Here is a 26,247-nt window from a genome sequence, read left to right on the forward strand (position 1 = left end):
TCCCACCCCTTTCTTCCTCCTCCACACCCCCCTCCAATTATATTCCTATTCTATTTTTTATTCTTCTTTTTTTTTTCCCCTTGGAGCAAAGATTTCTCCCTTGTTTTGCAGCCGCGGGCTGGAAGAGAGAAGCGCTCGGGCTCCGAGGAGAAGCATCCCCGCAGCAGCCCCCCCCCCTTCCCGGCTCTCTCCGCTCTCCCGGGGCCAAGGGGGCCCCCCCGGTTCGGACCGGACCCGCTCGACACCCCGACCCCCCCTCCCACCATGGCAGCGCTGCCCGGGACGGTGCCGCGGATGATGCGCCCGGCTCCGGGGCAAAACTATCCTCGCACCGGCTTCCCCTTGGAAGGTAGGTCTGGAAAAGCATCTTTCTGAACCTTTCCTTCCCCCTCCATCTCGATTTCACCCGGGGAGGGGAGCCGGGCTGGGATGCTCGGGCTGGGGATGCAGCTCAACTTTGCAGCCGCGGGGGTTCCCGATGGGAGCATCCAACTTCTCACTCCTTTATTTTCTTTTCCTTCCCTTTCACGAATTCACCGGGCTTTGCCTTTTTCCCCTGCTTATTTCAAGTAGTTTCAGTCATCCCGCAGATTTTTGGGGGGCAAATTCTCGTGATTTCGGTGGGGTTTTTTTTAAAAGCCACAGATGTCCCGATTCTTTAATGGGGAAAAGCAACCGAATTCATTATTTTTAACCTTTCGGGGGGGAAATAAGGAAAAAAAAAAAAACTAAGGTGGGGGAATCCGCTGCCTGCACTGGGATGTCCTTGGCCGGTTGAGGGGAAAGGAGAGGGGTGGAATTTGTCGCTGTCACCTCGCTGAGTGTCACCGCAGAGCATCTTCTTCCCTCATCAGCTGCTTTTTCTTTGTATGGCGGGGTTATTATTTCCAGGCACACACACAAAAAAAAAAAAAAAGAAAGAAAAAAAAGAAAAAAAAAGAAAAAAAAAAAGGGAAAAATGAGAGGGAGGACCCCTCTTCCCCGCATTTATTAAACAGGAACATTTCATCCCGCCCGTGATCAAGTGGCGAAACTCAAACCTGTGGAAAACCACGCAGGCTGCAAAACACACAAGCCGGGGGGATTTGTTGAAGTGCTTTTCTGTAGCAAATGAAGTAAAACAGACGGCAAGGGAAAGGATCAAAGGATTACAACAATATTTGCACAACATGACTGGGAATAATGAAAAGAGAGAGCGGCCGGCGGTTTTAGTACCTCTTGAATGTAAAATTGGCCACTCGAGTGTTATCTGTCGATAATGATACATCCAGGGAGCGCTGGCCAAGTGACTCGGAATTAGTGGTGCATGATTCTTGTTAAATCGCGAGGCAATTTCTGGAATCGACTTTTCTTTGTATAAAGAGAAAAAGCACCCCCGCCCGCCTTCCCCAGCCCTCGCCCCCTCCAGCCTTTCTGCAAATTACCCAGCTGAGTTCCTACCTTCTTCCCACCAACCCACCCCCCTTCTTATTTTTTAATTTCCAGCCTGTGAAATCGTATTAATCTGCAAGATCTGCATCGGGAGATATTAAATAAATTGGGGAGGGGGATTAAAGAGCCGCTGGTCCGGATGCTCCGCACCTTCCCGAAGTGTTTAATAAAATAAAAAATAAAAAAGGAGGGGGCAACAAAACCACACACAAAAAAAAATCCACTCGAGGATACTTAAAGAGGTTATTTCTAAAACTTTATTCGGAAGCAGCCAGCCCCGTGATTTGAAGGAAGGAGCGGAGCGCGGGTTTTGGGAGGAATGGGAAGGTTTGAGGGGGTTTTGCTATTCGGGTTTAAATCTTTCCCTATAAAAACGTGGGCTGGGATCGAAAACAGAGGTGTAAAATGCACAAAATAGAGACAAGCAAAGCGGGGATGGGCGTGCGAGTTTTGTTTCTTATCGGTGGGAGAAACACGGAGACCAGGGGATGGGCGAGAGGTTTGTCCCTTTGAGAGAAAACATTTTCTCCCTCTTCTAAAGATCCAAATACTGGGAGAAAAGCTGAAGGTGCGGCAGGGATGAGCCTCGTTTTGCGGGATTTTTCCTCTCATAACTTTTTTCCCCCCTTGTAACTATTTTTTTCCTTCTCCTCTTGTTTTCTCGGGGATTTTTTCCTCGCTCGCCAGTTTCCACCCCGCTGGGGCAGGGCAGGGTGAACCAGCTCGGAGGGGTTTTCATCAACGGGCGCCCGCTGCCCAACCACATTCGCCACAAGATCGTGGAGATGGCTCATCACGGGATCCGACCCTGCGTGATCTCCCGGCAGCTGCGAGTTTCCCACGGCTGCGTCTCCAAAATCCTCTGCAGGTACCAAGAAACCGGCTCCATCCGTCCCGGAGCCATCGGAGGCAGCAAACCCAGGGTGAGTGCAGTGCTAGGAACCAGCTAAACCTCTCGCTTTAGGTTAAAAAAAAAAAAAATAAAAGAGGGATAAATAACGCAGAGAAACAGGGGAGGAGGGAAGGAGCTTTAATAAAGCTGCAGTTTGCAAGCTCAGATGGGGAGAAATCGGTATGAATAGGCTATGAATAAATCCAAGTGATTTTTTTTTTCCCCTAAGTGCAACAAGTGGCTCACGTTGAAGCATTTTTGCTTCGGCCCCCGGCGTGCGAGGAGGAGGCGAGCAGGGAGGGTCAGGGAATAATAAATCGCGGGGTGTACACAGACCCCGAAAAAGCATCCGCTTCCCGCTTCCCTCTCCCCCTGGGGCCCAGGATAAGCCAATCCTGGACCCCAGAGACTCTACTTTTAGGGTGACCAGCATCTGGGAGAGGAGGGCCTTTCCCCAGCTTTGTTTTCCTCCTTTTCCCCCTTCAAATTCCAATTCTTATTCCCCCCAAACCAGCAGCGAGGAGGGTTGCACTGAGCCGAACAGGTCAATTAAAAGCGCTTTTTCTCTCCCTCTCTCCTTCTCTGCACACGCGCCGGTGTCCCTTGGTCACAAAAGCAGGTCGCAACTCCCGACGTGGAGAAGAAAATTGAGGAATACAAACGGGAAAACCCCGGGATGTTCAGCTGGGAGATCCGAGACAGGCTCCTGAAGGATGGGCACTGCGACCGGAGCACGGTGCCCTCAGGTGAGAAGGCAGCTTGGCCAGAAGGACACCCTGATACCTGTAGGAAGACGGAGGGAATTTATTATCACCACCAAAAATGTTTCCAGGGGGGTACAAACACCCTCTCAGCCTTTGCTTTGGTAGGGGAGGAGGGATAAAAATCATCCCAAGCCAAACCCACAGCAGCAAATAAACACCAGGAGAGGGAGGTTTGTGCCCTGGCCGTGCTGGAAAACCAAACACAAAGCCAATTTTCCCAACTTATTCCAACTCCAGCAAAATCCAGGGGACTCCCAGTGTGGAGGAAGCGTGCACGGAGGCACATCCTAAATCCAGGGCAAAAGGGGTGTTCCCACCAGCCAGGAATCCGGGTGGCCTGTGGAAAGCGACCCTGCACCCCAATACTGGGTTTGCAGGGATGTGAGAGCTTTTTGGTCCTGGCTGAAAGTTCTTTTCTGTTTTTTTGGGGGGTTAACCTTCTCTACAAGGCACATCTCCCCTAAAGCAGGACAGGGCCCAGGTCTGAATCCAGGCTGGGTGGCCCCGTTTAGGGCAGGGGGTGAAGGCCCCTGGAGGGGCATTTTCCTCATTACAAAGCGTGTGGTGGCCCTGGGGGTGCGTGTCCCAGGAATCTGCTCCGGTTGCCGTGCTCCACCGTGCACAGTCGGGTGCTGGGCCTGTCAGGGGAACAGTGACGAGCACATCCAGCTTTGGGTGTCCAGCTTGGCAGCTCCGTGTGATGGCAAAGGAGAACCCAGGAGTGTTTTGGAGGGTGTGAAGGACTGGGTGGCTGAGTACACCTGAGAAAAGGGGGTGCAGGTGCCCTTCATGCGCTGTGTACACCAGGGAAAAGGGGGTGCAGGTGCCCTTCACGCGTGTTCAAGGCTTCCTGCCCAAGTAGTGCTTGGGTTTTCCTGGCTGGCTCCCACCTTGCCTTCCCAGGCAGCTTATACTTGCCTTTTTGTCTTTGACTGTCTGAGGTTTAGTGAGTTCGATTAGCCGTGTGCTACGCATCAAATTCGGGAAGAAAGAGGAAGAGGAGGACTGCGACAAGAAGGAGGAAGATGGAGAGAAGAAGGCCAAGCACAGCATAGACGGCATCCTGGGCGACAAAGGTAAAGGTGGCCGCACGCGCCCCAGGGCCTGGCTGGAGGGGACACATCCTTCCCTACCAAGAATATGATGGGATGGCTCTGGGGTCTCTTGCGTTTGTCCTTTCAAAGATGACTGTTGGAAGAGTTGAGGGTGTGATGCAGGGCGTGGGAGGGGAAGGTGGTACCCAAGCCCTCGGGCTGAGGATGCTTTCCTGGGAGGAAGAGTTGTTGGTGTTTTGCTCTGGATCAATTATTTATAAAGGGAAAAAAGAGATGGCTGGAGGCAGGCATCTCTGATTCCTAAATGAATTTGTTAAACAGATTTCTCTCCTGCTCTCTAAGTGGTCCCCTGAAACTCTGGCTGACAGTTGACCGATTTGGCCAATCAATATCAATTAGAGGAGCCGGGATTGGCACCGCGCTGGGGCTGCTGTAGAGCCACCGGTGCTGGGGAAGCGACGAGGGGAGGTGGGAGATCTTCAGATTGAAGGAAAGGGGGGTCTTCACCCCTAAATAAAATCAGGAAAACCAAATCTGATGTTTCTGATGAAAGGCTTGAGGCTAGGCTGGTGGCGAGGGAGGGCGAGGAGCCCTGTTATCGTCTCCCGTGGTTGATGGTTTCTTCTCGTGGGAGGAAAAATTAAACTTTTTTCAAGCTCCTGTGCTGTAAATGTGGGTAGGGATTGAGGCCATGGCCATGGAGGTGCTTGTGGTTTTATCTTTGGCCAGCTCAGAGCAGGTGATGATCTTTCTTCCCTCCAAAAAAAGGGGAAATATGGCAGGTTTGGGGGACATAATTGAGGTTCATCAATGCAGGCGTTCGTGAAGTTTTAAGCAAACTTAAAACTTTTAAGTTTAAGTTTTAACAGCGTCGGTTCAGTCAGAAAATGATTTCCTTGCGTCGCAGAGCTCAATGCTTTTTTGCGGGGAGAGGAACGGCAATTATACAGACCTTGGGGATGCGTTTCAGGAAATGGGGTGTTGCTGGTTTTCTCCAAAATTAATGGTGAAATAGTGATGGCCCAGGCCTCTCGGGGTTGGGTTGATCAGAGTTTGGGGGGATTTGTGATATTGTCAGTGTCAGGCCAAGAAGGAGTGGGATAAGAGCCGTTTTCCATCCCCAATCCGGGTGTGGGAAGCAATAGGGATCGCTTACAAAGTTTCTCATCAACTACAAAGTTTTCCCCATTTTGGACGAGTGGGGCAATAGTGCAGTGGGAGAAATTTGGGGCAGAAAAAAAAGCTTTTTGGTGTCACCATCAAACGTTACTGGGAGTTTAAAATGAAGGTGCACAAAAGGGTTTCTTTAAGGATCCGATCCTTTTTTTTTCCAACCTTGAAGATGAACTTCACTTACAAAGACCTTCAAGTCTATTGAAGCTTTATAAGCAAAAGATTCCTGACCACAAAAGCAAACAGTAGAAGAAGGGGAAAAAAGAAAAGGGGGGGGAGAAGGGGAGGGGGGGACCCGAGACTGCCTTAAAAATGGAGTAAATGGATGGGGGAGGGAGGGCTTGTCTATTCTCATTCAAAATTCTGCAAGGAGGAGAAAAAGTTGGGACAAAGGGCCAAGGAAGGGAAGAAAGGGAGATAAATTATTCAAAACTCCCTGCTGTTAGATAGTTTTGTAATATTATAGGACCGTCTGTTGGAGAAAGGAGTAGCCGTTGGACGTTGCAAAATGTTGCTTGTGATTTGGGAAACAGGCGATGCTCATTTGCAAAGCGGAGCTTTTGTGTCCGGGAAAAGCTCCCCCCTCCATCACCTTGGGGTGTTTTTAATTTTATTGGGTTGGAGGGGGGCATTTGTAGGTGTTAAAATTGATTTTATTTGAGCCTCGTCGCTTGAAAAAAACAAAAATTAATTTTTAAGCCGCTGAGTGATGTTTTTTCTCCCCTTGTCCGTGCGTGTTTTCCCCATCCCCACTCCTAAAATAAAAGGGTGAAGGAGCTGGAAGGCTTTTTATTCCTTAATAATATGCAGGAGTGCGTGTCAATAAGCAAAACAAAACTCTCTCTTCCTTCATGGCAAATATCGCGAACAAATAAACCACGAGCCCCCGTTTCTTTATGAAATCGGCTTGAATCGAGGGCTAATTTGGGCAAATTCCCGATGCCGGAGCCCGCGGAGCGACGCGTAACCTCCGCGAGCCCGGGCTGCGCTCCTCTTCGCATCCTCCAGACAAACCCCCAGTTATCGGGTTTGGGTTTTCTTGGGCTTTTTATTTTTTCTCCTTTATAAACGCGCTCTGGCTCCGTAAATTTGCGAGAAATGACCCCAAACAAGGCTCGGGTTTGGGTTTTTTTTTGGGAAGGGAGCAGCGGGAGAGGAGCTGGAGCCGCGGCGATCGCCACTGCAGCGAGGGTAATTAAAAAATCATTAATTAAAAAAAAAAAAAACCAAAACCCAAACAAAAATCACCGCTGTCAACGCATATTTTCACGTCTGGAAAAGTTTTAATGGCCCCAATTAAGGTAATTGATGATTGAGAGGCAGGGAGCGTGTGCTGGGTATTTTTTTCCTTTGTTTTTTAGCTCCAAAATAATTTACTTTTTGGAAACCTCTCCCCTCCCAAATCCCCCCAGTTGGATCTCTCCCCACCTTTCTAATTTTCCTAAGAGGTTTGCAATAAAATAAAAATACTAACGCGTCCCTCACACTTTTCCTATTTTCTCTTTTTGGGGTTTGCGCTTTTTCCCCCCTTTTTTTTGTTATTATTGAAGGGGGAAAAACTTTGTTTTGCCTTTTTTCCTCCTGACAAACGCCTTTGCTCCATTTGCGGGTTCTCCTCGCGGGGAGCCGGAGGAAGACAGCCCTAAACGCTCTCTCTTTTTAAGTGTTAAAGAAAGCTTCCACCCTGCGCCTGTTTCTTTCTATCGTCTGCTTGGCATTTAATAATGTTAAGACTTATTAGAGCTGGTAATGAAAACTGTGGCTGTTGAATAGGGAGCTGTGTTGGAGAAGGGTGTAATAGCTCCAAGGCATGCTAAGAAATGTATTTATCCCCAATCAGTACTCACTCTCTGAGTTCCCAGCACAAACGTTAAGTTGAAGGGTTTTAAGGCAGATTAAATTGAGCCTTTATTTCTTTGCACTTTCATCTTTAAACGGCTCACTCCAGCTAGCCCTGGGCATATATTCATGAGGCTTCACTTTAGTTTTTTTTCCTATTTTTTTTTATCCTTGTTAAGACCGAGTTATTATTATTTTTTTGTGTGCGGTGTTGTTATTTGTGATGGCTGGTGGGGTTTATTAAGGGAGGGTCACGCGTGGGTGAGGCGCTGCCTTCCCGCACCCCGCGGGTCCGAGGGGATGGAGATGGGGACCCCCCTCCCGGACCCCGCGGATCCGTAGGGATGGATCCGTGGGGATGGGGACCCCCCTCCCGCACCCCGCAGGTCCGCAGGGATGGATCCGTGGGGATGGGGACCCCCCTCCCGCACCCCGCGGATCCGTAGGGATGGATCCGTGGGGATGGGGACCCCCCTCCCGCACCCCGCGGATCCGCAGGGATGGATCCGTGGGAATGGGGACCCCCCTCCCGCACCCCGCGGATCCGTGGGGACCCGTGGGGATGGAGATAGGGATGGGGACCCCCCTCCCGCACCCCGCGGATCCGTGGGGACCCGTAGGGATGGAGATAGGGATGGGGACGCCCCTCCCGCACCCCGCGAATCCGTGGGGACCCGTAGGGATGGATCCATGGGGATGGGGACCCCCCTCCCGCACCCCGCGAATCCGTGGGAACTCGTGGGGATGGAGATAGGCATGGGGACCACCCTCCTGCACCCCGCGGATCAGTAGGGATGGATCCGTGGGGATGGGGATCCCCCTCCCGCACCCCGCAGGTCCGAGGGGATGGATCCGTGGGGATGGGGACCCCCCTCCCGCACCCCACGGGTCCCCGGGGATGGAGATGAGGATGGGGACCCTGCAGGTCCGAAAGGGGGATGGAGATGTGGGGAAATGGGGGGTCATTTGGGCAGCCCCGAATCTCAAGAGGTGCTGGAGAAAGTGCGAGGCCTCATCCTGGCGGGGTGTTAATTGCAACCAGACGCGGGGAAAGGGTCGGGGGGCTCGGGGGGGGCTGTGGGGACGGCGACCTGCAAGCTCCGGAGAGGAGAGGGATGCTCCGCTCGGGATGCAGGGCAGGATGCCCGCGGAGGATGCTCGGGGCCGGGGCGGTGCTCGCGGGGGACCCAGTCGGGTTCTTTCTGGGGCGAAAACACGGATTTTTAATTATTTTCCTCCTCCAAGGTCTGTTTCTCTGAACTCCGCTTTATTCCACGGAGTTTCTCCCAGCGCTCGCTTTTCTCTCGGTACCCAAACCAGCGAGGGATGGAGAAAAGTCAAGATAGCGGAGGGGGGGTTATTTCACTGGGGGTGGGAAACGCGTCCAGGTGTGAACAGCAGCTGGAAGGGGGAATATTTGGACCCTGGGAGGTGCTAACAGTTTAATTTGTTGGCAATCACTGCTGCTTTTGGGGGGCTGGAGACAGGAGGAAACTGTTCAGACTGGGGGTACAAGGTCCTGCCAAATTGAATTAGGGGAGGGATAGGGAGAAAAAGAGGGGGGGACCCCAACATCTGGAAAGGGGCTTCTTTTCCCGAGCTGGAGAGGGGATACGGTGTCAATTTATCAGCAAACAATCTGCATCGATTTAAAACCAACAAGCGCTTTCTGTGTAAATGTATGTTTAGAAGGGAGGTGGCGTTGTGGGGGGGGTGTGGGGTGTGGAATAGACACTTCATCAAATCAAGGGATTACGAAAGGTTGGCAATCTAATCAAACAGAGACCAGGCGGGATTTGTGAGTGTTGCGAGTGGGATCAGCTCTAATAATGGGGGGCAGGAAAGAGATAGGGTAGTGTCAAGCAATTCATTGGCTTTAGGCTGAGTTATTCTGTGCATATTTCAGGGAGAGGAGGGAAAAAGAGAGAAAAAAAAAAAAGCAAGGAGAGGGAGAAGGAAAGGGGGGGCTGGATGTGAGCACACACGGAGCTTACATGTCACAAAAAAAGCTGAGACAAATGAGGTACAACAATAAACACAGATAACAATTACAAAGGCAAACAGTGGCTTTTGGGAACAAGTAGCTGCAGAACCTGGTCTACATAAACAAAGTAGGCAAATGTTTGCAAGATAAACTCCTTCCTAAATCAAGTGTGACGGGAAGGAGAGAAGAGAGGAGGAGAGATAAGGTTGGAAGGGGGAATAAACGAGTATAATCTAATACAAGACGTTTTAAAAAACAAACTTAAGACAAGGATGCAGGGAGAGAGGTTCAATTATACAGTAGGAAGTGAAATAATATAAGGGAGATGTTTGTGATCCAGGGTTTGTTTGTGTTTTTTCTTTTTCTACATCACACCCCCCCCCTACTCTCAGGGGGAGAAAAACAGGTTCGATTATAGACCGGGGAAAAGAAAAGGGAAATATTGGTATGAGAAGAGCTTGGCTGGCAGGTGGGGTGCCCGGGGTTCAGCTTCTAGACGGTAGAATCTATAATTTGAGGGTGATGGGAGATTAAATTATACTGGGAGGGGTAGGAAGCTGATATTTGGCGATTGGGAGGGTTCTGGATGCCGAGATAGGGGAGGAAAGGAAGGAAGCTGCGAGGACTATTTCTAATCCGAGGTTTCCCCCGTAATTGGGGTAGGAGAGAGGAGGCAGAGATTGAGTTAACCAGCAGGAAGGTTGCGAGGGAAATGTGTGAGCCAGGTGTGTGCAGGGGTTGTTCGGAAACAAACAGACACCCCCCACCCCGCAAAAGCACCGCTTTTAACCCCCAAATAATTTGAAGAAGTAGTTTAAGGCTGTGTTGGGGGTTATTCTCTTTTATAGAGACGTGTATATATGGATCTCTCCAAATGAGAATTGTGTATAAGAGGGGAGAGACGTGTCTGCAGTGTGGTTAAAGGAATTAGATATTTACCAGTTTGAAATAAGCTTGGTTATAAAAAAAAAAAAAAAAAAAAAAAAAAAAAGGGAGAGGGAGAGAGACACTGAAAAGATGAGACGGGAGAACACTTCAAACGAATTCATCATCTGGAGTGGTGAAGGGGAGATTTAGAGACAGTATTGGGAAGTTATTTAGATATTAATAACATATTTTCCTGAGGCGTCAGGAGTGCCTCCATACGCACTTTTTTCTCGCAGCTATTTGGCTGGGTGAAATATGGGAGACCCAAATGTTGGGAAGAGATAACACAATCAGCCGAGCCCTGGTCCTGTGACTGCATCACAGCATTAAACCCGGATTAACCTCCCCTTTCTCCCCCTCCCCCCTTTCCCAGTTCCTCCCCCCACCCTAAAAAATCACACACACACCCCCCCGAGAAGCTTTCCAAATTTTCCAGGGGAATTTACATGGCAGGATTTTAAAGCACATATAACACTGGCCTTAAAGCTGTAAGGTACTTACTCGAGCATTAGGGTAAGGCGGGGGGGAAGGATCTTTCTGAAAATTACGTTTGCTACAAAAGAAATAAGCAAATAAGGGACCTTCTTAAGACCTGAGCTTTGGAGATATTATATATTTATAGAGACTATTCTTAAAAAAGAAGCCCATTTCAATCAGCTGCCACATTACCCTTCTCTCCACCGCTGGGCTGGGTTTTTTTTTCTTTTTTTATTATTATTTAATCTGAACTTCAGGCCGATTTGGGGAGAGAAGATGCTTAGGGGGGGTCCAGGCTGGAAAGCGGAGGGGAGACGGGATCCCCCGCATTGCCGGGTGGGAGCTGCTCCTGCTCTTCCCCCGGAGCGTGGAAGGTGCAGATGGAACAAGCAGAGGCTGGGATTTGGGGGGAGGAGGGCTCCGTGCCCCCTCTTTTCCCGACACCCCGGGAAAAAAAAATGAAATGAAGGAGTTGGGAAGCGCAGGTGCAGCTCAAGGCTTTGCCGCATCCAACGGGAGGTTCTGCTGCATCCCCTGCAAAATTTGCCAGCATCTCCCCTTTCCCAGTTCCCTTCCTCCCGTCCGGCGCATCCCGAGCTCTCGCACTCGGCGTGGTCTCGCCACAAAAGAAATTAGATGTCAGCTAGTGCCCGGTTATAAAGACATTCGCCCCCCCGGAGTTGGGGAGAAGCGGGGAAGGAGGGAGGGAGTCGCGATGGGAGCTGGGGTTAAGGCAGAATGTGAAGGTGCAGGGGATGGGGATGGTGCTTGGGGGGCACGGGCTGGGGCGCATCCCTTTGGAATTTGGATCGCCCCTTTTTGGAAGGGGGATCGCTTCTCCTTGGAGGGGAATCTCATCTTCGAAGGGGGATCTCTTCTTCTTGGAGGGGGATCTCATCCTGGAAGGAGGATCTCTTCCCCTTGGAGGGGAATCTCATCCTGGAAGGGGGATGGCCTCCCCTTGGAGGGGGATCACATCTCCTTGGAGGAGCTGGGAAGGGGAGAAGGAGGGAGTGAGGGAGGGAGTGGGGGGGAAGAAAAAGTAGGTGAGGAAAAGTAGAGGCAGCTTGAGGAAATTGAGAAGCTTATAGTCTTTGATCCTTGGATGCTTTTCCTTATCAGAAACATTTGTGGTGACACCGGTACAAAGGAAGTTCATCATATTACAGACTGCTCGGGCTGCTTGCAGGAATCACTGTCTATTAATTAGCAGGCGCTCTGTCTTGTGGGACACACCAGATCTGAGGCTGCACATTACTTGCTTGGATGGCTCTGGGTCCTCTGATGAATTGTTGTAAAGGGTCGCTGCTGTTTGTAGGCTCTGCAGGGACGGGGGGGGAGGGGGGGGGGAGGCGGGGAGACCCCCGGCTCATTCATGAAATATATCTATATCTATCAATCTCTAGCGGGGGTGAGGAGGGAGAGGAGGGAGAGGGTCTCATTCATGCGGGCTGCAGCTGCGGAGACATTTTAACTCATCCATTTTGTGCGCAGCTCCAGGAGGGTCTGGGCTGGAGTGGAGGGAGAAGACGAAAAGAGCTTGTTTTCAAAATACATTTTTTTTTTATTTTAATAACTAAGAAAAAAAAGACCTAGCCGGGTGCCTTTGGAGAGAGGGCAGGCGACGGGGAGGCTGAGGGGAGACCTCATTGCTCTCTCCAACTACCTGAAAGGAGGTTGTGGAGAGGAGGGAGCTGGGCTCTTCTCCCAAGGGACAGGGGACAGGACGAGAGGGAATGGCCTCAAGCTCCGCCAGGGGAGGTTCAGGCTGAACATTAGGAAAAAATTTTTCACGGAAAGGGTCATTGAGCACTGTCAGAGGCTGCCCAGGGAGGGGGTTGAGTCCCCTTCCCTGGAGGGATTTAAGGGACAGGTGGACGAGGTGCTGAGGGACATGGGTTAGTGTTTGATGGGAATGGTTGGACTCGATGATCCAGTGGGTCTTTTCCAACCAGGTGATTCTATGATTCTATGACTCTATGACTCTATGATTCTATGAAATGGAGGGTTCGCCTCCCCTGAGGAGCATCCCACTCGAGGGATGCTCCCGTCCACCTGTGCACGTGAAAAAAAAAACCAAAACCAAAACCCAAAAAAAAGTCATTTTGAGGGAAGAAATAAAAGCTGAGGTTTGAAAACAGGGCTGCCTTTTTTATCGCTGGTCAGGCTCCCACTGGCCTGGCTGGAGGCGGGGAGGGCAGGGAGGGATGCTCCACGGAGGGGGGGTCCCGCAGAGGGATGCTCCACAGAGGGATGCTCTGCAGCCCCACGTAGAAAGGTCCTGTAGCCCCACGGAGGGGTTGCTCCGTGGAGGGATGCTCCGCAGAGGGATGCTCCGCAGCCCCACAGAGGGATGCCCCACGGAGGGGGGGTCCCGCAGAGTGATGCTCTGCAGCCCCACCGAGGGATGTCCCGCAGAGAGATGCTCCGCAGCCCCACGGAGGAAGGTCCTGTAGCCCCACGGAGGGATTGCTCCGTGCAGGGATGCTCTGGAGCCCCAAGGGGAGTTTTAGGGGGGCTCGGCAGAGGATGCACAAACTATTTTTACCCCTGCTCCAAGCTGGCTGTCCCCTGCCCCCCGGGCTCACTCTCTCTCTGTCGAAGAGGCAGGAAAAACCCTTATTGGTTTTCGCTCCTGGTTTGTTGCTGCTGCTGTTGCTAAAATTGGCAGGCAGCACTCTGCCTGACCCTGGGGAGCGGGGGGCAGCGCTGCCCCCCCGGCCTCAGAGCCGCCTTTGTCCGGAGACCCCAAGGACCGAGGATCAAAGTGACCCGGTGGCATCGTTAGAGGAGGGAGGGGAGCAAGTTACGAAACCGTGTTCCCCAATCCCAGAGGAGAAACGGGGCGGCGGGGGGGGGGGGGGGGGGGGTTGTGTGTGAAAAAAAAAAAATGTTATTGTGGTGTTTTCGAATTCCATTCCTGCCTTTTCCATTTGCGTCCAAATCCGGAGTGGAAGGGAAAGTGCAGAGCGACCGCAATTCTGTAATTTATTTATTTATTTATTTATTTTCTGTTCCCATTATGGGGACGAATTGATTTGCATTTTTATTGGGAATTAAAGGAGAGGGAGGAAAGTTGACTCGACAGGATTGCTGCTCCTGAGCGACTCCCCTCCAAGTGGAGTTAAAAATACTCGGGTGATTTTCGCCTTGCTTCATTAAAGTTAGAAGCAAAGTCCTTAAATAGTCCGTGAAACTTCCCACTCTTAACTTCGTAAAGATCCTTATTAATTTTTTTTTAATTCCGAAAAATCAATCCAACCAGAGCCTCGCCTTGCTCTTTAATAAAGATCCGCATTATTTTGCATTTTTAAATGTAGAAGCGTCTTTAAAAGGAGAGGGTGAAGGTACAAAGGACACTCCGATGTCGAGGGATATTCAGAGGACACTCATGTTTAAATTCGCTACAATTGTCTCCGGCGCATTTGATTGCTCGGAAAAAAAGAAAGAAACACTGACATGAATAGGAATGGGGGCTGGGGGGGGGATTAATAACCCCCAACCGCTGTGTGGTGTAAATTATCCAAGAGAGGGCAGGGAGCCGGGGCCGCTGGTGATTTTGAAGGAATATATATATATAGATATATATGTGCCCAGAGACGCGCGTATTTAGTAAAAAGCTGGTTTTTGCCAGCGGGATTCGTTATTTCTGTGCAGGAACTTAATTCTTCTTAAATCCTTCACCCACTTCTCCAGAAGATGCCCGTTTGATGCTAAATAGCAGCAAATTGAGCTATTTGAAGCGGTTTATTTATTTATTTATTTTTGAGAATGTGAAATATTTGGGTTGTACCTTGTTGCTCCGTTTCTTTCTTTCTTTCTTTCTTTCTTTTTTTTTTTTTTCTTCCCCTGGAGTTTTCTCCTTAATCTCCTTCCAGCCACAAACCCTCCCTCGTGCGGGCGGCTGAGGGCTCGCAGCGGGTAAACTGCGATTTCCATTCCTGAAAGTCCAGGAAAAGGAGGAGGAAAAGTTTGGTGGAGAGGGTTAACAAACAAAAATAACCCTCTTCTTGCCACACGCCAGTGCAGGGGGTGAAGGGACAGACGTGCAGCCCCAGATTAAGACGCATCTAAAGGATGAGGGGATCCAAAATGATTAAATCCAAGTGATATATATATGTATATACTTTTGGGGGGGGAGGGAAATTATACATATAATGTTAAAATCTCCGTGCTTCTCAAAGGAAAATGCTCAGAAAAGTACAATATACCCCATTTCTGCTTGGCAAGAGCGTCTCTGTCAAGGAGAAAACCAGGGAGGTGATTGTGATAATTGGTAAAGAATAAAATAAACCCCCGCGCCGAGCAGAAAGCTGCCTGGGTTTAGAGTTCAGTAGCAAAGAGTCAAGTGTTCCCCGCGGAGAGAAAAACACCCCCGTCCACCCCCCGCCAGCTCAAGGCGCAGGAGGGAAACCTAAATATTCGAATTATTTTTTTTTTCCCTTACGAGGCAGGGAAAGGGAAAAAGCGGAGCCGCCCCCCCCGCGCCCTCGTTCCTCTCCCATCTCGCTGTGACTTCGTGACTTTTCTCTCCGATTTTAAACTTTACCCAGGCTGAATTTGATCTTTTTAACTCTTTTGCCACCCCTCCCCTCCTCTCTCCCCCCCTCCTTTTCTGACGGTATTTTTTTCTCTCACTCTGTTTTCTCCCCTTAACCTCCTCTTTTTTTTGTCCGCCTTTCATTCGGAGCGAGGCTTTACAGCTTGCTACACTTTCTAAGTGCATCAATAGCCACTTTAGAAATACAAACAACTTTTAAAGATAAAATAACCAAACCAGAATGGGACTTTCAATGGGGGAATAGTTGTTGTCCTTTACCATGGAGTGTGCAGCCGCCTCTGCCTAATCCAGCTTTCATTTCCACCGACAAATGCCAAGAATCTATATCTGTCTCCCAACCCCTCGGGAGCTTGATTACACGACAAAAGGCTCCCATTATCCGCAGGAGAAAACAGGGAGGGGACACGGGGGCTCGGGCCTCTGAGGATGAGGGCATCTCCAAACTATTGACTTAGTGGATGAAGTCAAGAGCAAACACGCTGAGATCTAAAGGGGGAGAAGGCGCTGGCGGGGGGGGCGGGGAGGATGCTCAGGGAAGGAGCGGAGGAAAACCAGCAGCAGAAAGTCCTTGGAAGTAGCGGGGAATGGGAAGGAGCGAGTTTTGGGGGGCATTAAAGAAACCGTGGAAAGATTTTTCTCCCTCCACACCCCAAAGCAGGTCGGTGGAGAAGAGCTCTCGCTCGCTTTCCGACCCCTTATTTTTTTTTTGCCCCCTTGCCTTCCCTCGTGGGGAGATTTTTTTTTTCCAAGCTCTTCTCCACCTTCCCCGTGGGGAATTTGGGGTTTTCTTGTCGCTGAGAGAGGCAAAAAGGAAAAAAGGAGAAACCCCTCAAATCCTGCTGCCTGGGGCTGGCGCGGGGTCGCATCCCCCCGGGCTGGCCGCAGGCATCTCTGCACAAGCTGGAGGTGCCCCAGCAGTGTCCCCCCACAAAGTCTAGGGGGGACAGGGCACGGGGAACCCCAAACTGGGAATAAACCGGGTCAAGGTCTCGGCGGCGCGCTCGGCCGGGGAGCCACGCTCGCTCCCGGGGCAAGAAGAGCTGGGAATTAGGGGCTGGAGGGATGGGGATGGGGGGTGTGGGGGGGGAACCTTCCCGGGAAGCCTCCTAGGGTCTGGCAGGGAAGAGAAGTCACCCCACGCCGCTGCTTTTCAGGTTGAAGTGGCTGCGTTTTGCATGACTGCCCCATCAGCCCCCGCTGAGCCGGGATTTACGGTCCAGGCTCATCCCGGCCCGTCGGGGACAAAGTTAACGCAGCCCCATCTGTAATTTATCTGGGTCACCTAGGGAGAAATCCTCCGGGGTACGGGGAGTCCTGGAAGTGGCACCAAAGGAGTCTCGCCGCCCTTAATTACACTTTAATCAACCTGAGGCAGTGGTCCCTCTAAAGAGCTGCTTGTTGGGGCGAGAGCTGCGTTTCAGCATCTGCTCCCCGGCCGAGGCTGGGGACCAAAAACCCTCCAGCTTCAGGGATTTAAAGGTGTGGAGCGTGTGTCTCGGGCTGGACCCTGCGAGCATCCCTTTTGCTGTAATCACAAAAGTATTAAACAAAGGAAAAGGCTGGCGGGGAGGTGGGAAGAACCTGGAGGATCCGATTTAAATTACAAAGGTGCGAAAGGAGCCGAAATTCATCTTTTAAGCAAAATGCACCTTTACAGAAAGCGGGGGGGGGGGGGTTTGCAGCGTTCCCATCTCTGGTCTGGGGGTTTCCTCCTTGCAATAAACCCGAGCGGGGAATTTGATTTTATTTCCTTTCTCCTTCACGGTATATATATATAAACATACACATATATATATATATTTTTTTTTTTTTAAAAAAAGCGATGAACCTGCTGCTGGCAGCGGGATCCCGACCCGGGGCCGGGGTGGCGAGGATTCCTTGCTTTGGGAAAGCTGCTTTCAGTCCCGTTCGGTGCTGGCAGGGAAAGAGCAGCTGCTGCGAGAGAGAATAAGTGTTAAAAGAAAGAGGAAAAAAAAAAAAATCCTCGTAATCTTGGGACGTACATAATCTACGTCTCCCTGAATCCCAAAAGGCAGCGGGCCCGTCTCTCTGATTTATTTTTACGCTAGCCTAGTTTGCATCCCAAAGAAGTAAACTGCTATTTTTAACCGCCGGTTTAAAGCTTAATTAAAAGCCCCTAAACTGATTGTTTTGAAAATTGATTTAGAGGAATTGCCCCAGGGCTGAGACGCTATCTAAGCCGAGTTGCAGTCCCAGAGCTCGCGGTGGTGGCTGAATCGTTAACCCCGAAGAGGCAGGAGTCGCCGGGGATGGATGACACATGGGCCAGCGGGGTCCCCGCACCCTCTGGAAAGAAAGGTCCTTTGTTAGTCGCGGTTACTGGCTTGCTCGGGTGGATCTCCGCTGGTTTCCTGGAGTTACGAGGTTTAATTGAATTAAGGGAAGCCCCGAGATGCTCGTGACACGAGGAGATGGGAGAGCTCCCCCTTTCATCTGCGGATCTTGGGGCAGGGAGGGTGGGTGCAGCAGAGCAGGGACACCCCAGCTCCAAAGCTGGGCTCTGGGGACAGGATTTTTGGTGGCCCAGACCCCTTTTCCCCCTCCAACCAGCCTCCTTTCCCCCAGCTGTTGCTGTAATTCCCTCCAATCGCTTCCCTGGGAGAAGGGGTTTTACCTGCTTCGAGGGAGTGAAATGAAAGTTGGCTTGAAGGCTTTGGAGAAGGGGAGGGTGGGAAGGGAAGTGGCATTTCAGCCCCGTAATTAGATGTAAACAAGAATAGAGACGGGGCTCCATGGTCAGACAACTTGATTGTTAAGGGATTAACACCTAAGTAAACCAATAAAGCTCCGCGGTGCTGGTGGAAGCGGCTGCGGGCCAGGCAGGGGCTGCCCCTCGGCACAGCCAGGGCGGCATATTAATAAACCCCCGCGAAAAGGGAGGTTTATCCCAGCCTGGACACGTGTGGGGCCACCCCAGCAATTTTAGGAGCCCGGATTTTCAGGCTTCTTTTTTTTTTTTTGGCAAAGGTTGGGGTTCCCGGAGCTGTTTCTGCTGCCTGGGAAGCGATTGGCGATTCTTTTCTCTCCTTCGGGGATGCCTCAAGGTAGGCATCCAGCATTACCCGGCCCCCATCGCTCTATTTATTAGGGAAATAAATTAATTAGAGGGTGATCTGCTCCCTACTCGAGTCGGGCAGAGCATTCCCGTCTATCACCAGCCCCCTACGTGTGAGCAGGACGGTTTCTTTCGTACAAGGGGAACTTCTGCAGGTTCTTCCAACCTTTTAGTTTCTCCATCTCTTCTTAATAATAGCTTAAAAAAAACCCTCAAATAACAAACATCCTTCAGAGCCTGCTGGAGCGGGCGTAGCTCTCCAGATTTGCCTCCAACTGGGCTTTTGCGGTCCTTTCTTTTCCTCCCAGCTCTCCCCCAGTCGGTATTTCTGGCCAGAGCTTGAGTGGATGGAGTTTAACCTTTGGAAAGAAATCTGTCGAGAAGTGCTGTGGTGGTACCTGTAAGCCTGATTTCCATGGCTTTCTGTCCCTGCGTGGATTTGGGGATTGAGAGGTACCTGCAAGGCACAGAGTCAAACTGAGTTCAATAAGTTGGGTCTGTTTTGTTTTCCTCCATCTCCCCAGCTTCCAGTGGTCTCTGGCAATATCGGAGCACTCTGGGGTGTGGGTATTTCTTCCTCCTGATTGCAAATAACCGAAAGATTAGCACCAGCAGCTGTTTGGAATTGGAACAATGGAGAGACCTAGGAAGTGGAGAAATTGAAAAAGGAGAAACCCCCCTCCTAATCACCCAGCTCAAAGTTCACCAAGTCAGACTGCATGACTTAACGTGACCTCCACCTCGGCTTCACGGGGCTGTTTGCTTATAGGGGAGGCTGGGGGGGGGAGACAGAAAGAGAGGGAAGCGGGGGGGGATAGCGAGGCGTTTAATGAAATTTCCGATAGGGATGCTGGACCCTTTGGCCACGGGGTCCTCTCGGTCCTTGCCCTGCAGGGCGGTTTTAAGGGGTTCTTGGGGAGTGAGCCCCCCCCTGGGGAAGGAGTGATGCCTGGGATGCCCGATCCTGCATCCCGAGCAAACCCAGCTCCATCCCTGCAAGATGCAGCGGGATGGGCCGCTCTCCCCTGGCGATGGGGGGGGGTCGGGGGTCCCCGCTGTGGGGCAGGGGGTTGAGGTTCACCCAGCAGCCCCAGCCCCGCGCTGGCTGCTGAAGTGTGAGAGCGGCTGAGCTGTCAGGAGGGGTTTGAATGGGATCTCCTAATGGATTTGACTCGGAAATCTCGACTTGACCAGTTTTTTCCTCTTTAAAACAAACTCATTAAACTTGTCAACACTCATTAGGGCCTTAAAACGCTGAACTGGAGTCACTGGGGAGAGCGGTGGGTGGGGGGGCTGCCTCGGGAAGGAGAGGTGGGAGGGGGGTGACCAGCATCGCCGGCTGCAGCCGGGCTCCCTCGGCTTTGCGGGGCGGGAGAAAGGGGCTGCCAGGAAAATAAACGCCTTAAAAGAGAAATCAAGGGAGGAGAGAGGGAGCAGGCACGGGGAGGGGGCTGAGCCTTGGAAATAGGGGCATCTCCGCATCCCCCCCCGCCGCCTCCGGGCTCGGCTACAAAGGAGGCGTCGGGGAAGGAGAGGGCTCTGCTGGGCTGGGGACATTCCCTGTGGTTTGGGGACATTCCCTGTGATTTGAGGACAGTCCTTGTGGTTTGGGAGGGTTGAGGGCGAAATATATCTGCTAGGCTGTGATTTCTGTAATTGCCAGGGAAGGAGAACGGGGTGTGGAGGGGGTAGGGAACCAAGAAGGAAAGGTTAGAGGCAGCTTTCAGCCCTAAATCCCCTGGAAATGAGCCTGGTCTCCGAAATTCCATCCCAGTCCCCCTACCCAAAATATTGTGAGAGCTGTAAAATTAGGTGGGGATAGTCTTAATTCCGTCGTCAGGACGAAAATTGCTTTTTTTTAAGTGGGGGACACAATTAAATGTTGTGCATTTCTCCGTCCCTTTTGAATAGTGGTTTTGTTTGGGGTTGGTTTAGATTTTTTTTTTTAAGGGTTTATTCTGATGCTTTTCAAGCCTCGGTTCCCCTTTAAGGGGGAAAAAAAAATCCACCCCCACCCCTATTAAAAAAAAAAAAAACCTTCGAGACCTTCTGTTATTCCTCTCTCTGAGAATGAGAACATCAGCTATTCAAGCGTATTGATGAACTCCCCCAAAAAGTTTATTAAGAGACGCGAAAACAAAAGGACTAAAGGCCGCAGGCAACTGGACAGACAGTTTATAAACTAAGGTCCCATTGTCCCCCCGAGGCAGATGCATGAATACCTCTGAATGGGTCCCTTTGGAGTGACAAGATCAAGCCAGACAACAGCATGTTAAAAGGAAGGAGCGCTGTTTCTCTTTCTCCAACCCAAAGATCTGCTCCCCCTACTCCTCCTGCATTAATGTACATCTGCAGGGGGAGGAATAAATAGCTCCTTAGGATCTGCGGCCTTCGGGGTTTTTATTCTTTCACCCCAGCACTGGCTCTTTGCACCATATGCTGCAGATCAGCCCTCCTTTCTCTGCAGCCTCCAGCCACGCAGTCGCCTAAAATGATCCCCGGCAATCGCAAACTTTCATCCATCCCTCTCTCTCTTTTCCCTCCTCCTCCTCCTCCTCTTTCCTTCCCCCTGTCGCTGTTAAAATCGCGATTTACGGCCGGCTTGTCTAGGGGATCCCTCGTGGTCAATTAGGTTTGCACAGAGCAATTTCACTAATAGGCTTTGATGGATTTATTTTATTTTTTTCCCTTTCCCTGGGATGTCGGCCTCGCGCTGGCGGGATGTGGAGGTTGGGGGGAAAAACACCCTGAGCCTTCACATCCCAGCCCTGGGTGTCCACAGGCCCCCTCTGTCCTCGTTGGCATGGCAAGGGGACCACTCCAAGGTGGGAGCACCTTGATCCAGCCGCGAGGGAGATTTGGGGGTTGGTAACTCATGGAGAGGGGCAGGGGATGGAAACCTTGGACTGGGTGCCTGGAAAGGTCGCCCAGGATTGGTTTCCCTGTGTCTCAGACTCTGCAGGCAGTCGCTACCCTCTCTTTCACCATCTGCTCCAAGATCCAGACTCGAGTCGTGCCCGGAGGAGAAAGGGTCAGGCAGAGCTTGGGTGACATCGAGCAGCTTTGGTTTCTCCCATAAAACTGCAACGAGCTGTACAAGCGCCCAGTTTCCCTCTTTGCACCTTTTGGCTGTTTTCCACTTTTGCTAATGTTCATTCAGAAAAGTTTTAAAAGCCTTGGAAGGGGAGAGAAGGTGTTAATGTGTGTTTGCAGTTGACTGCATTTTGGCTTTGTGATCTTGAGACATTTTGTTGCCTGGACAGTGGAAAAAAGTAGAGAAAGGGTGTGTTTCTCACTGTTTTGGCCCTCAAATTAACTTGTAGAGGCAACAAATAGCCTGAGTAGGGTGTAAACCCAAACGTAGAGATTTTCTATCCCATCCAAATGCCTTAGTTCTTGCCTTCACGTCTCAGTCCTCGATGTCCACAGGTCCCCTCTGTCCCTTTTATCACATCTAGAGGATTGATCCGAGGTAGGAGCATCCGCAGTGGCTGGAAGGGAGTTTTGGGTGTTGATAAGTCCTGCGATGGATCAGTCAAGCTCTTGCAGAGCCATATCCCTGTTTACACACTCTTTAACGAGAGACAGCTCCAAGTGCTGGGTTGGGAGGTCAAGCGATGATAATAATAATAGAATTACCCCTTTTCCCCAGCCTCACCTTCCCCTCTGCAGCGGAAGAGTTGCTATTTCATGGCTGGCTAAAGCCAAACTTCCCTCAAGGGCGTTATGCGACTTATGACCCCCCTAACCTGTACTTTGTGGTTTCCAAAGGAGATCTGAATGGAGATGGAGCCACAAGGGCAAAACCAATCTATTTAAAACAAAACCCCCAGAACAGCAACAGGGAGGAGAGGAAACACTGAGCAAAAGAAAAAAGAAATACCAACCAAACCCAAAGTGTTTCCCAATTAGGGAAGTGCCTGCTTAATTAGCCAGGGCAATGGTTTGCAGGGAACTGTAGGAACCCGATATGTGGTTTTAGAACTGTTTAACTCTTCGCAGACCCAAGGAGGACTTCAGCATCAGGCGAGCATCCCCGTCTTCAGCTGCGGTTTAGTGGCGGCGATGCTTTTCACAAAGGGATGCGTGCACACAGCGACAGCATAAGAGCAGCTCCCTCGCTCCAGACTGAGCCTATGCATGTGCCCAATCCCAAACCCTGTTTCTAGGGATCATTTTCTGAGAAGCGTGGAAATTTGGTCCCAGAAAAAAAAAAATCGATCACACCTCTGACCGTTCAAACACATGCATCCACGATGGATTTAATTGATACGAGCAAACAGAACTACTGATGGGCCCAGTTTTTTGCAGAACAAGGAACACTTTGCAGCCCCTCAATATTTTTATTATTTTCTTTTGGAGTTTCCATAAGGTACATCTATCTGAAAGCACCACAAATAGGACCAGGGAGAGGAATAAAAGAAACAGATGAGGAGCTGATGTGATGAAAGACGAACAGATTTTGGGTCATTCCTGTTCCCATAGTGGCTCCCTCAGGCATTTCAAAGGCCAAAAAAAAAAAAAAAAAGGGGAATAAAATAAATACATAATCAAACCAAGGAGACAGTTAACCAGGCCAGTACCCGCAATCCCAAAGTCCCATTTAGCTGCTCGCAGGATTATCACTTGTTGCCAATTCCAAACCAGCAGGTGTTGTCAGCTATTTACGATCCCTGTTATTTATATGGTGCCACTGGTGTGCCTGGTGCTCGGTAGCCACGTACAGATGAGAGCCAACCTCTCCCCTGAGAAGATACCAAGCTAAATTGGACTGAATGCAGCAGCAGACGTTAACACACAGCATATGGGGATGAGGGGGAAAAGAGAGGTTTTCAAATCCACAAAGATCGTGCAGTCTCCAGGCATTAAATCCTGCACCTGTTGGTTTGTTAGTTCTTGTTTTATAGGAAAAGTGAAAGAAATAACGGCAGGAAGCTGCACCAGGGGAGGGTTAGGTTGGACATTAGGAGAAGGTTCTTCATATAGAGGGTGATGGAGCACTGGAACAGCTCCTAATGAAGTAGTCACAGCCTGATGACATTCCTGAAGCATTTGGCCCACACCCTGAGCCCCACAGTGTGAATGTTGGGGTGTCCTGAGCAGGGACAGGAGCTGGACTTGATGAGCCTTGTGGGTCCCTTCCAGCTCAGGGCATTCTGTGATTCTGTGGTTCTAGAGAGATGCGTGTTTGTGCACAGGCAGCTGATGGCACGAGGGTAGGGACTGAGGCAGGGCATCATGCGGATGGGATGGATGAATATTATTTGCTTTATGGGCTAGGACTGCGCTGTGAGGCCGCTGCAGTAGGCGGTGCATGGATGCACAGCCAGGGCTTGCGGTGAAGGCAAGAGCCAGCGGATAACCCAAGCGAAGCAGCTTGCCCAGGTTCACACGGCGTATCAGCGGCAAAGCCAAGGCTGGAACCTTGTGTACAAATTACTAAGCAGAGCCCCATCCATAGCTATTTTTCTTTTTCCTCCTCAAAACCTGGTGGGTTTATGCAGGAAAATTCCCATGGTATCGGCAGGAGTTTTACCCAAAGATTGAATATGGACCTGGAGATTTGGCTTTCTACTTTTTTTCTTTAGAGGCAAATCAGCTCACAGAGCGAACAACGAGATGCTGCTCGTAAATAAAACACATTTCCAGCTTAGGCCTGCAAAGGCTTACGTCTGTGGGCGACTTGATCCAAATGAGTCATCCCATCCCATGTCTGTGAGAGGATTCCCCATGTAAGCAAAATTGACCAATGCGACATTTATAGGGATTGGGTCAGACACCAGTAAGAAGCATTCCCCAGCCGAAGGAGCCTGCGCAGGGAGAGAAATGAGCTCTGCAAAACTTCAGGCAGCCTCCTCCTGTCTTAGGCTTGAAAGACAAGAGTCAGGAACCAAGGAAGCGGTTGCTGCTTCGCTGGCAGTGGTGTAAAATAGTAGTAGTTGTTTGAAGAAGGCTAGACCTTGCTGTAAAGCTCTGCAGACCAGGCTCCCCCTGCCAGCTCCTTCCCCCCATCCCCTCCTCCCCAACATGTTTTAAATGATTTTGGATTTTAATGCAGGGCCCCGAGCTCATTCCTTCGTATTCATGGCATCAAACAACAGGCTGCTGCCCCCAGCTGGGTTCCTTGAACTCAGAAGCAAAGCTCTACTCAATATTACCTTAATTAATTAACTAAAGAGACAATGGCTTTTGAGGTCTCACCTCTGTTTCCAGGGAGGGGGGCCTTTTGACAGAGCCCTGCCATAAACTAATTCTGAGTTCCAGCAAGGAGTCATAGGGGGAAGAGTTAAGTGACACTATTTACTTGTTTACCAAGACAATTTATGTCATATTTGTTTTTCCCCACCTTCCGTCTGCAGCACTGAAAGCTCTGTTGGGGGCACAGGGGGGAGGAGGAGGAGGAGAGAGTATTATTTGCATTAACCACTGAAATCAAAGCATATTCCCATCTCCAAAATCCCACTTCATAGCTTTTGGTATCTTCTTTTTAAAAAAAATTTAATTTACAAAAACTTTTTGAAGCTTTCCAGGTTCAATATAACAAAATCTGAGCTTTGATGCTTTTAAAGTGTCATAAAGAGCTACAGGCAACATCACAGTTAACAAAAATATATATTTAAAGGCTCCTGTGAGCACTTGTATCTCTTCTGAATGTTGTGGGTAGTGTTTTTTTCACTTGCAAGCAAGCCCTGAGTAGATGCTTGCTGGTTCATTCCACTCAGTAATGGGCATTTTGTATTTCGGAGCAGCAAGAAAAATGTTCTCAAAGGTCACAGTGAAATGTGGCTAGCTGGAAAATCTATCTGGAAACACATATGGCATAGACTCAGCAGTGCATTGTTACTGCCCCATTGTCACCATGCCCCAGAAGAAGGGCAATATGAGTGATATTTTTATAGGTGAGGAAATTAAAGCACAGGCTAGATAGGTCTGTCATGTCATGTCCCATTGGGGGCTCAGAGATGAGGGAACTGGATCTGTGTCTCAAGGAATTCCCCGCTCCATCACAGCCTCCTCCATCTTCACAAATTATCTCCGTGATGAGGCTCAACCCGCTCTCTGGGTCAAGTTCTCCAGTCACGTAAAATGGGTTCTCTTCACGGCGATGCATGAACCCAATAGATCACCGGCTGTGGATCTGAGGTGGGACTTCGGGATTTGTGATCCACAAGCTCTGCGTCTCTTATTTTTTAATACACTTTTAGGTGTTGCATTTTGATTATTTGGCAAATGATTCCCACCTTTGCCCAGTAACAGTTGTCCGTGCCGGCGCAGCTAAGAAATCTCATGAGGACGGATGTAGAAATTCTTTCTCCCATGGAAGGAAAGCAGGCTGTTCCATAGGAGAGTCCTCACTTGGATCAGACAAAGCATCGCTTACTTCCCCCCCACGCTCATACTTTTTTTGGTCTGGGTTTCATTGCTCAGAACTTGGGTTGGTGCATGCAAAATACGTTTGTGTGCATTTCAGAGCTCTGGGGCATATGAAAACGTGATCATTCATAACCGCATCTCCCAATTTAAAGCGTGCAGTTCTGGAGGCCGAGGCTCAGCCACTGCAAATTTGGTCCTTATTGTCTCATGTCCTAAACCTGCAATTACTTATGTCCATATTTAATTTTATACACTTGAGTAGCGTCACAGTATGAAACACAGACACGATTAAGAAGATACTTCCACTACCACCTCCTATAGAAGTGAACATCTGAAAAAGGGATCGTTAGCTCCGTTAGCAATAAGCATTCCCCAGGGTCCAGGATGTCCTTGTATAATCCTAGTAGCAAAGTTGTGCTCACACACGAGGTTTAAGGGTGTGATTCTGCCACAAGCCAGTGAATTGGATGGACTAATTTTAACTTGCAGCAAATACGGAAGTTAATGCCTTTACTCTAGATAATGATTTATTCAAAAGTCTTATTTTTATGTCACCACCACCGGGTTAGTTAATCTGCAAACACATAACCTCACCCTGCGTTGTACGTGCCCTCGGTTTTGTGTAGTAGATATGGAACTGGGCTGTGCCTTGGAAGACTTTTAAAATCTGACTTTGCCCCTGGATGGCTTTGCC

The 26,247-nt window shown here is 50.1% G+C and overlaps 1 protein-coding gene across 2 annotated transcripts in view; it reads left to right on the forward strand.

Moving 5' to 3' along the window:
- Positions 1 to 212: 212 nt before the first annotated feature.
- The window catches only part of PAX7 (paired box 7), a 106,598-nt gene continuing 80,563 nt past the window's right edge, over positions 213 to 26,247 (forward strand). Inside the window, exons 1-4 of one of the 2 annotated variants that reach the window (XM_069874456.1) lie at positions 213 to 349; positions 2,119 to 2,354; positions 2,940 to 3,069; positions 4,035 to 4,163. In XM_069874456.1, the coding sequence (XP_069730557.1) occupies positions 265 to 349; positions 2,119 to 2,354; positions 2,940 to 3,069; positions 4,035 to 4,163 (580 nt within the window). In that variant the 5' untranslated portion in view covers positions 213 to 264. The remainder of the gene's footprint in view (positions 350 to 2,118; positions 2,355 to 2,939; positions 3,070 to 4,034; positions 4,164 to 26,247) is intronic. The other variant, XM_069874457.1, reaches the window with a different exon arrangement.

This window comes from Phaenicophaeus curvirostris, chromosome 22 (genome assembly GCF_032191515.1).
Source record: "Phaenicophaeus curvirostris isolate KB17595 chromosome 22, BPBGC_Pcur_1.0, whole genome shotgun sequence".
Taxonomy (NCBI): Eukaryota; Metazoa; Chordata; class Aves; order Cuculiformes; family Cuculidae; genus Phaenicophaeus; species Phaenicophaeus curvirostris.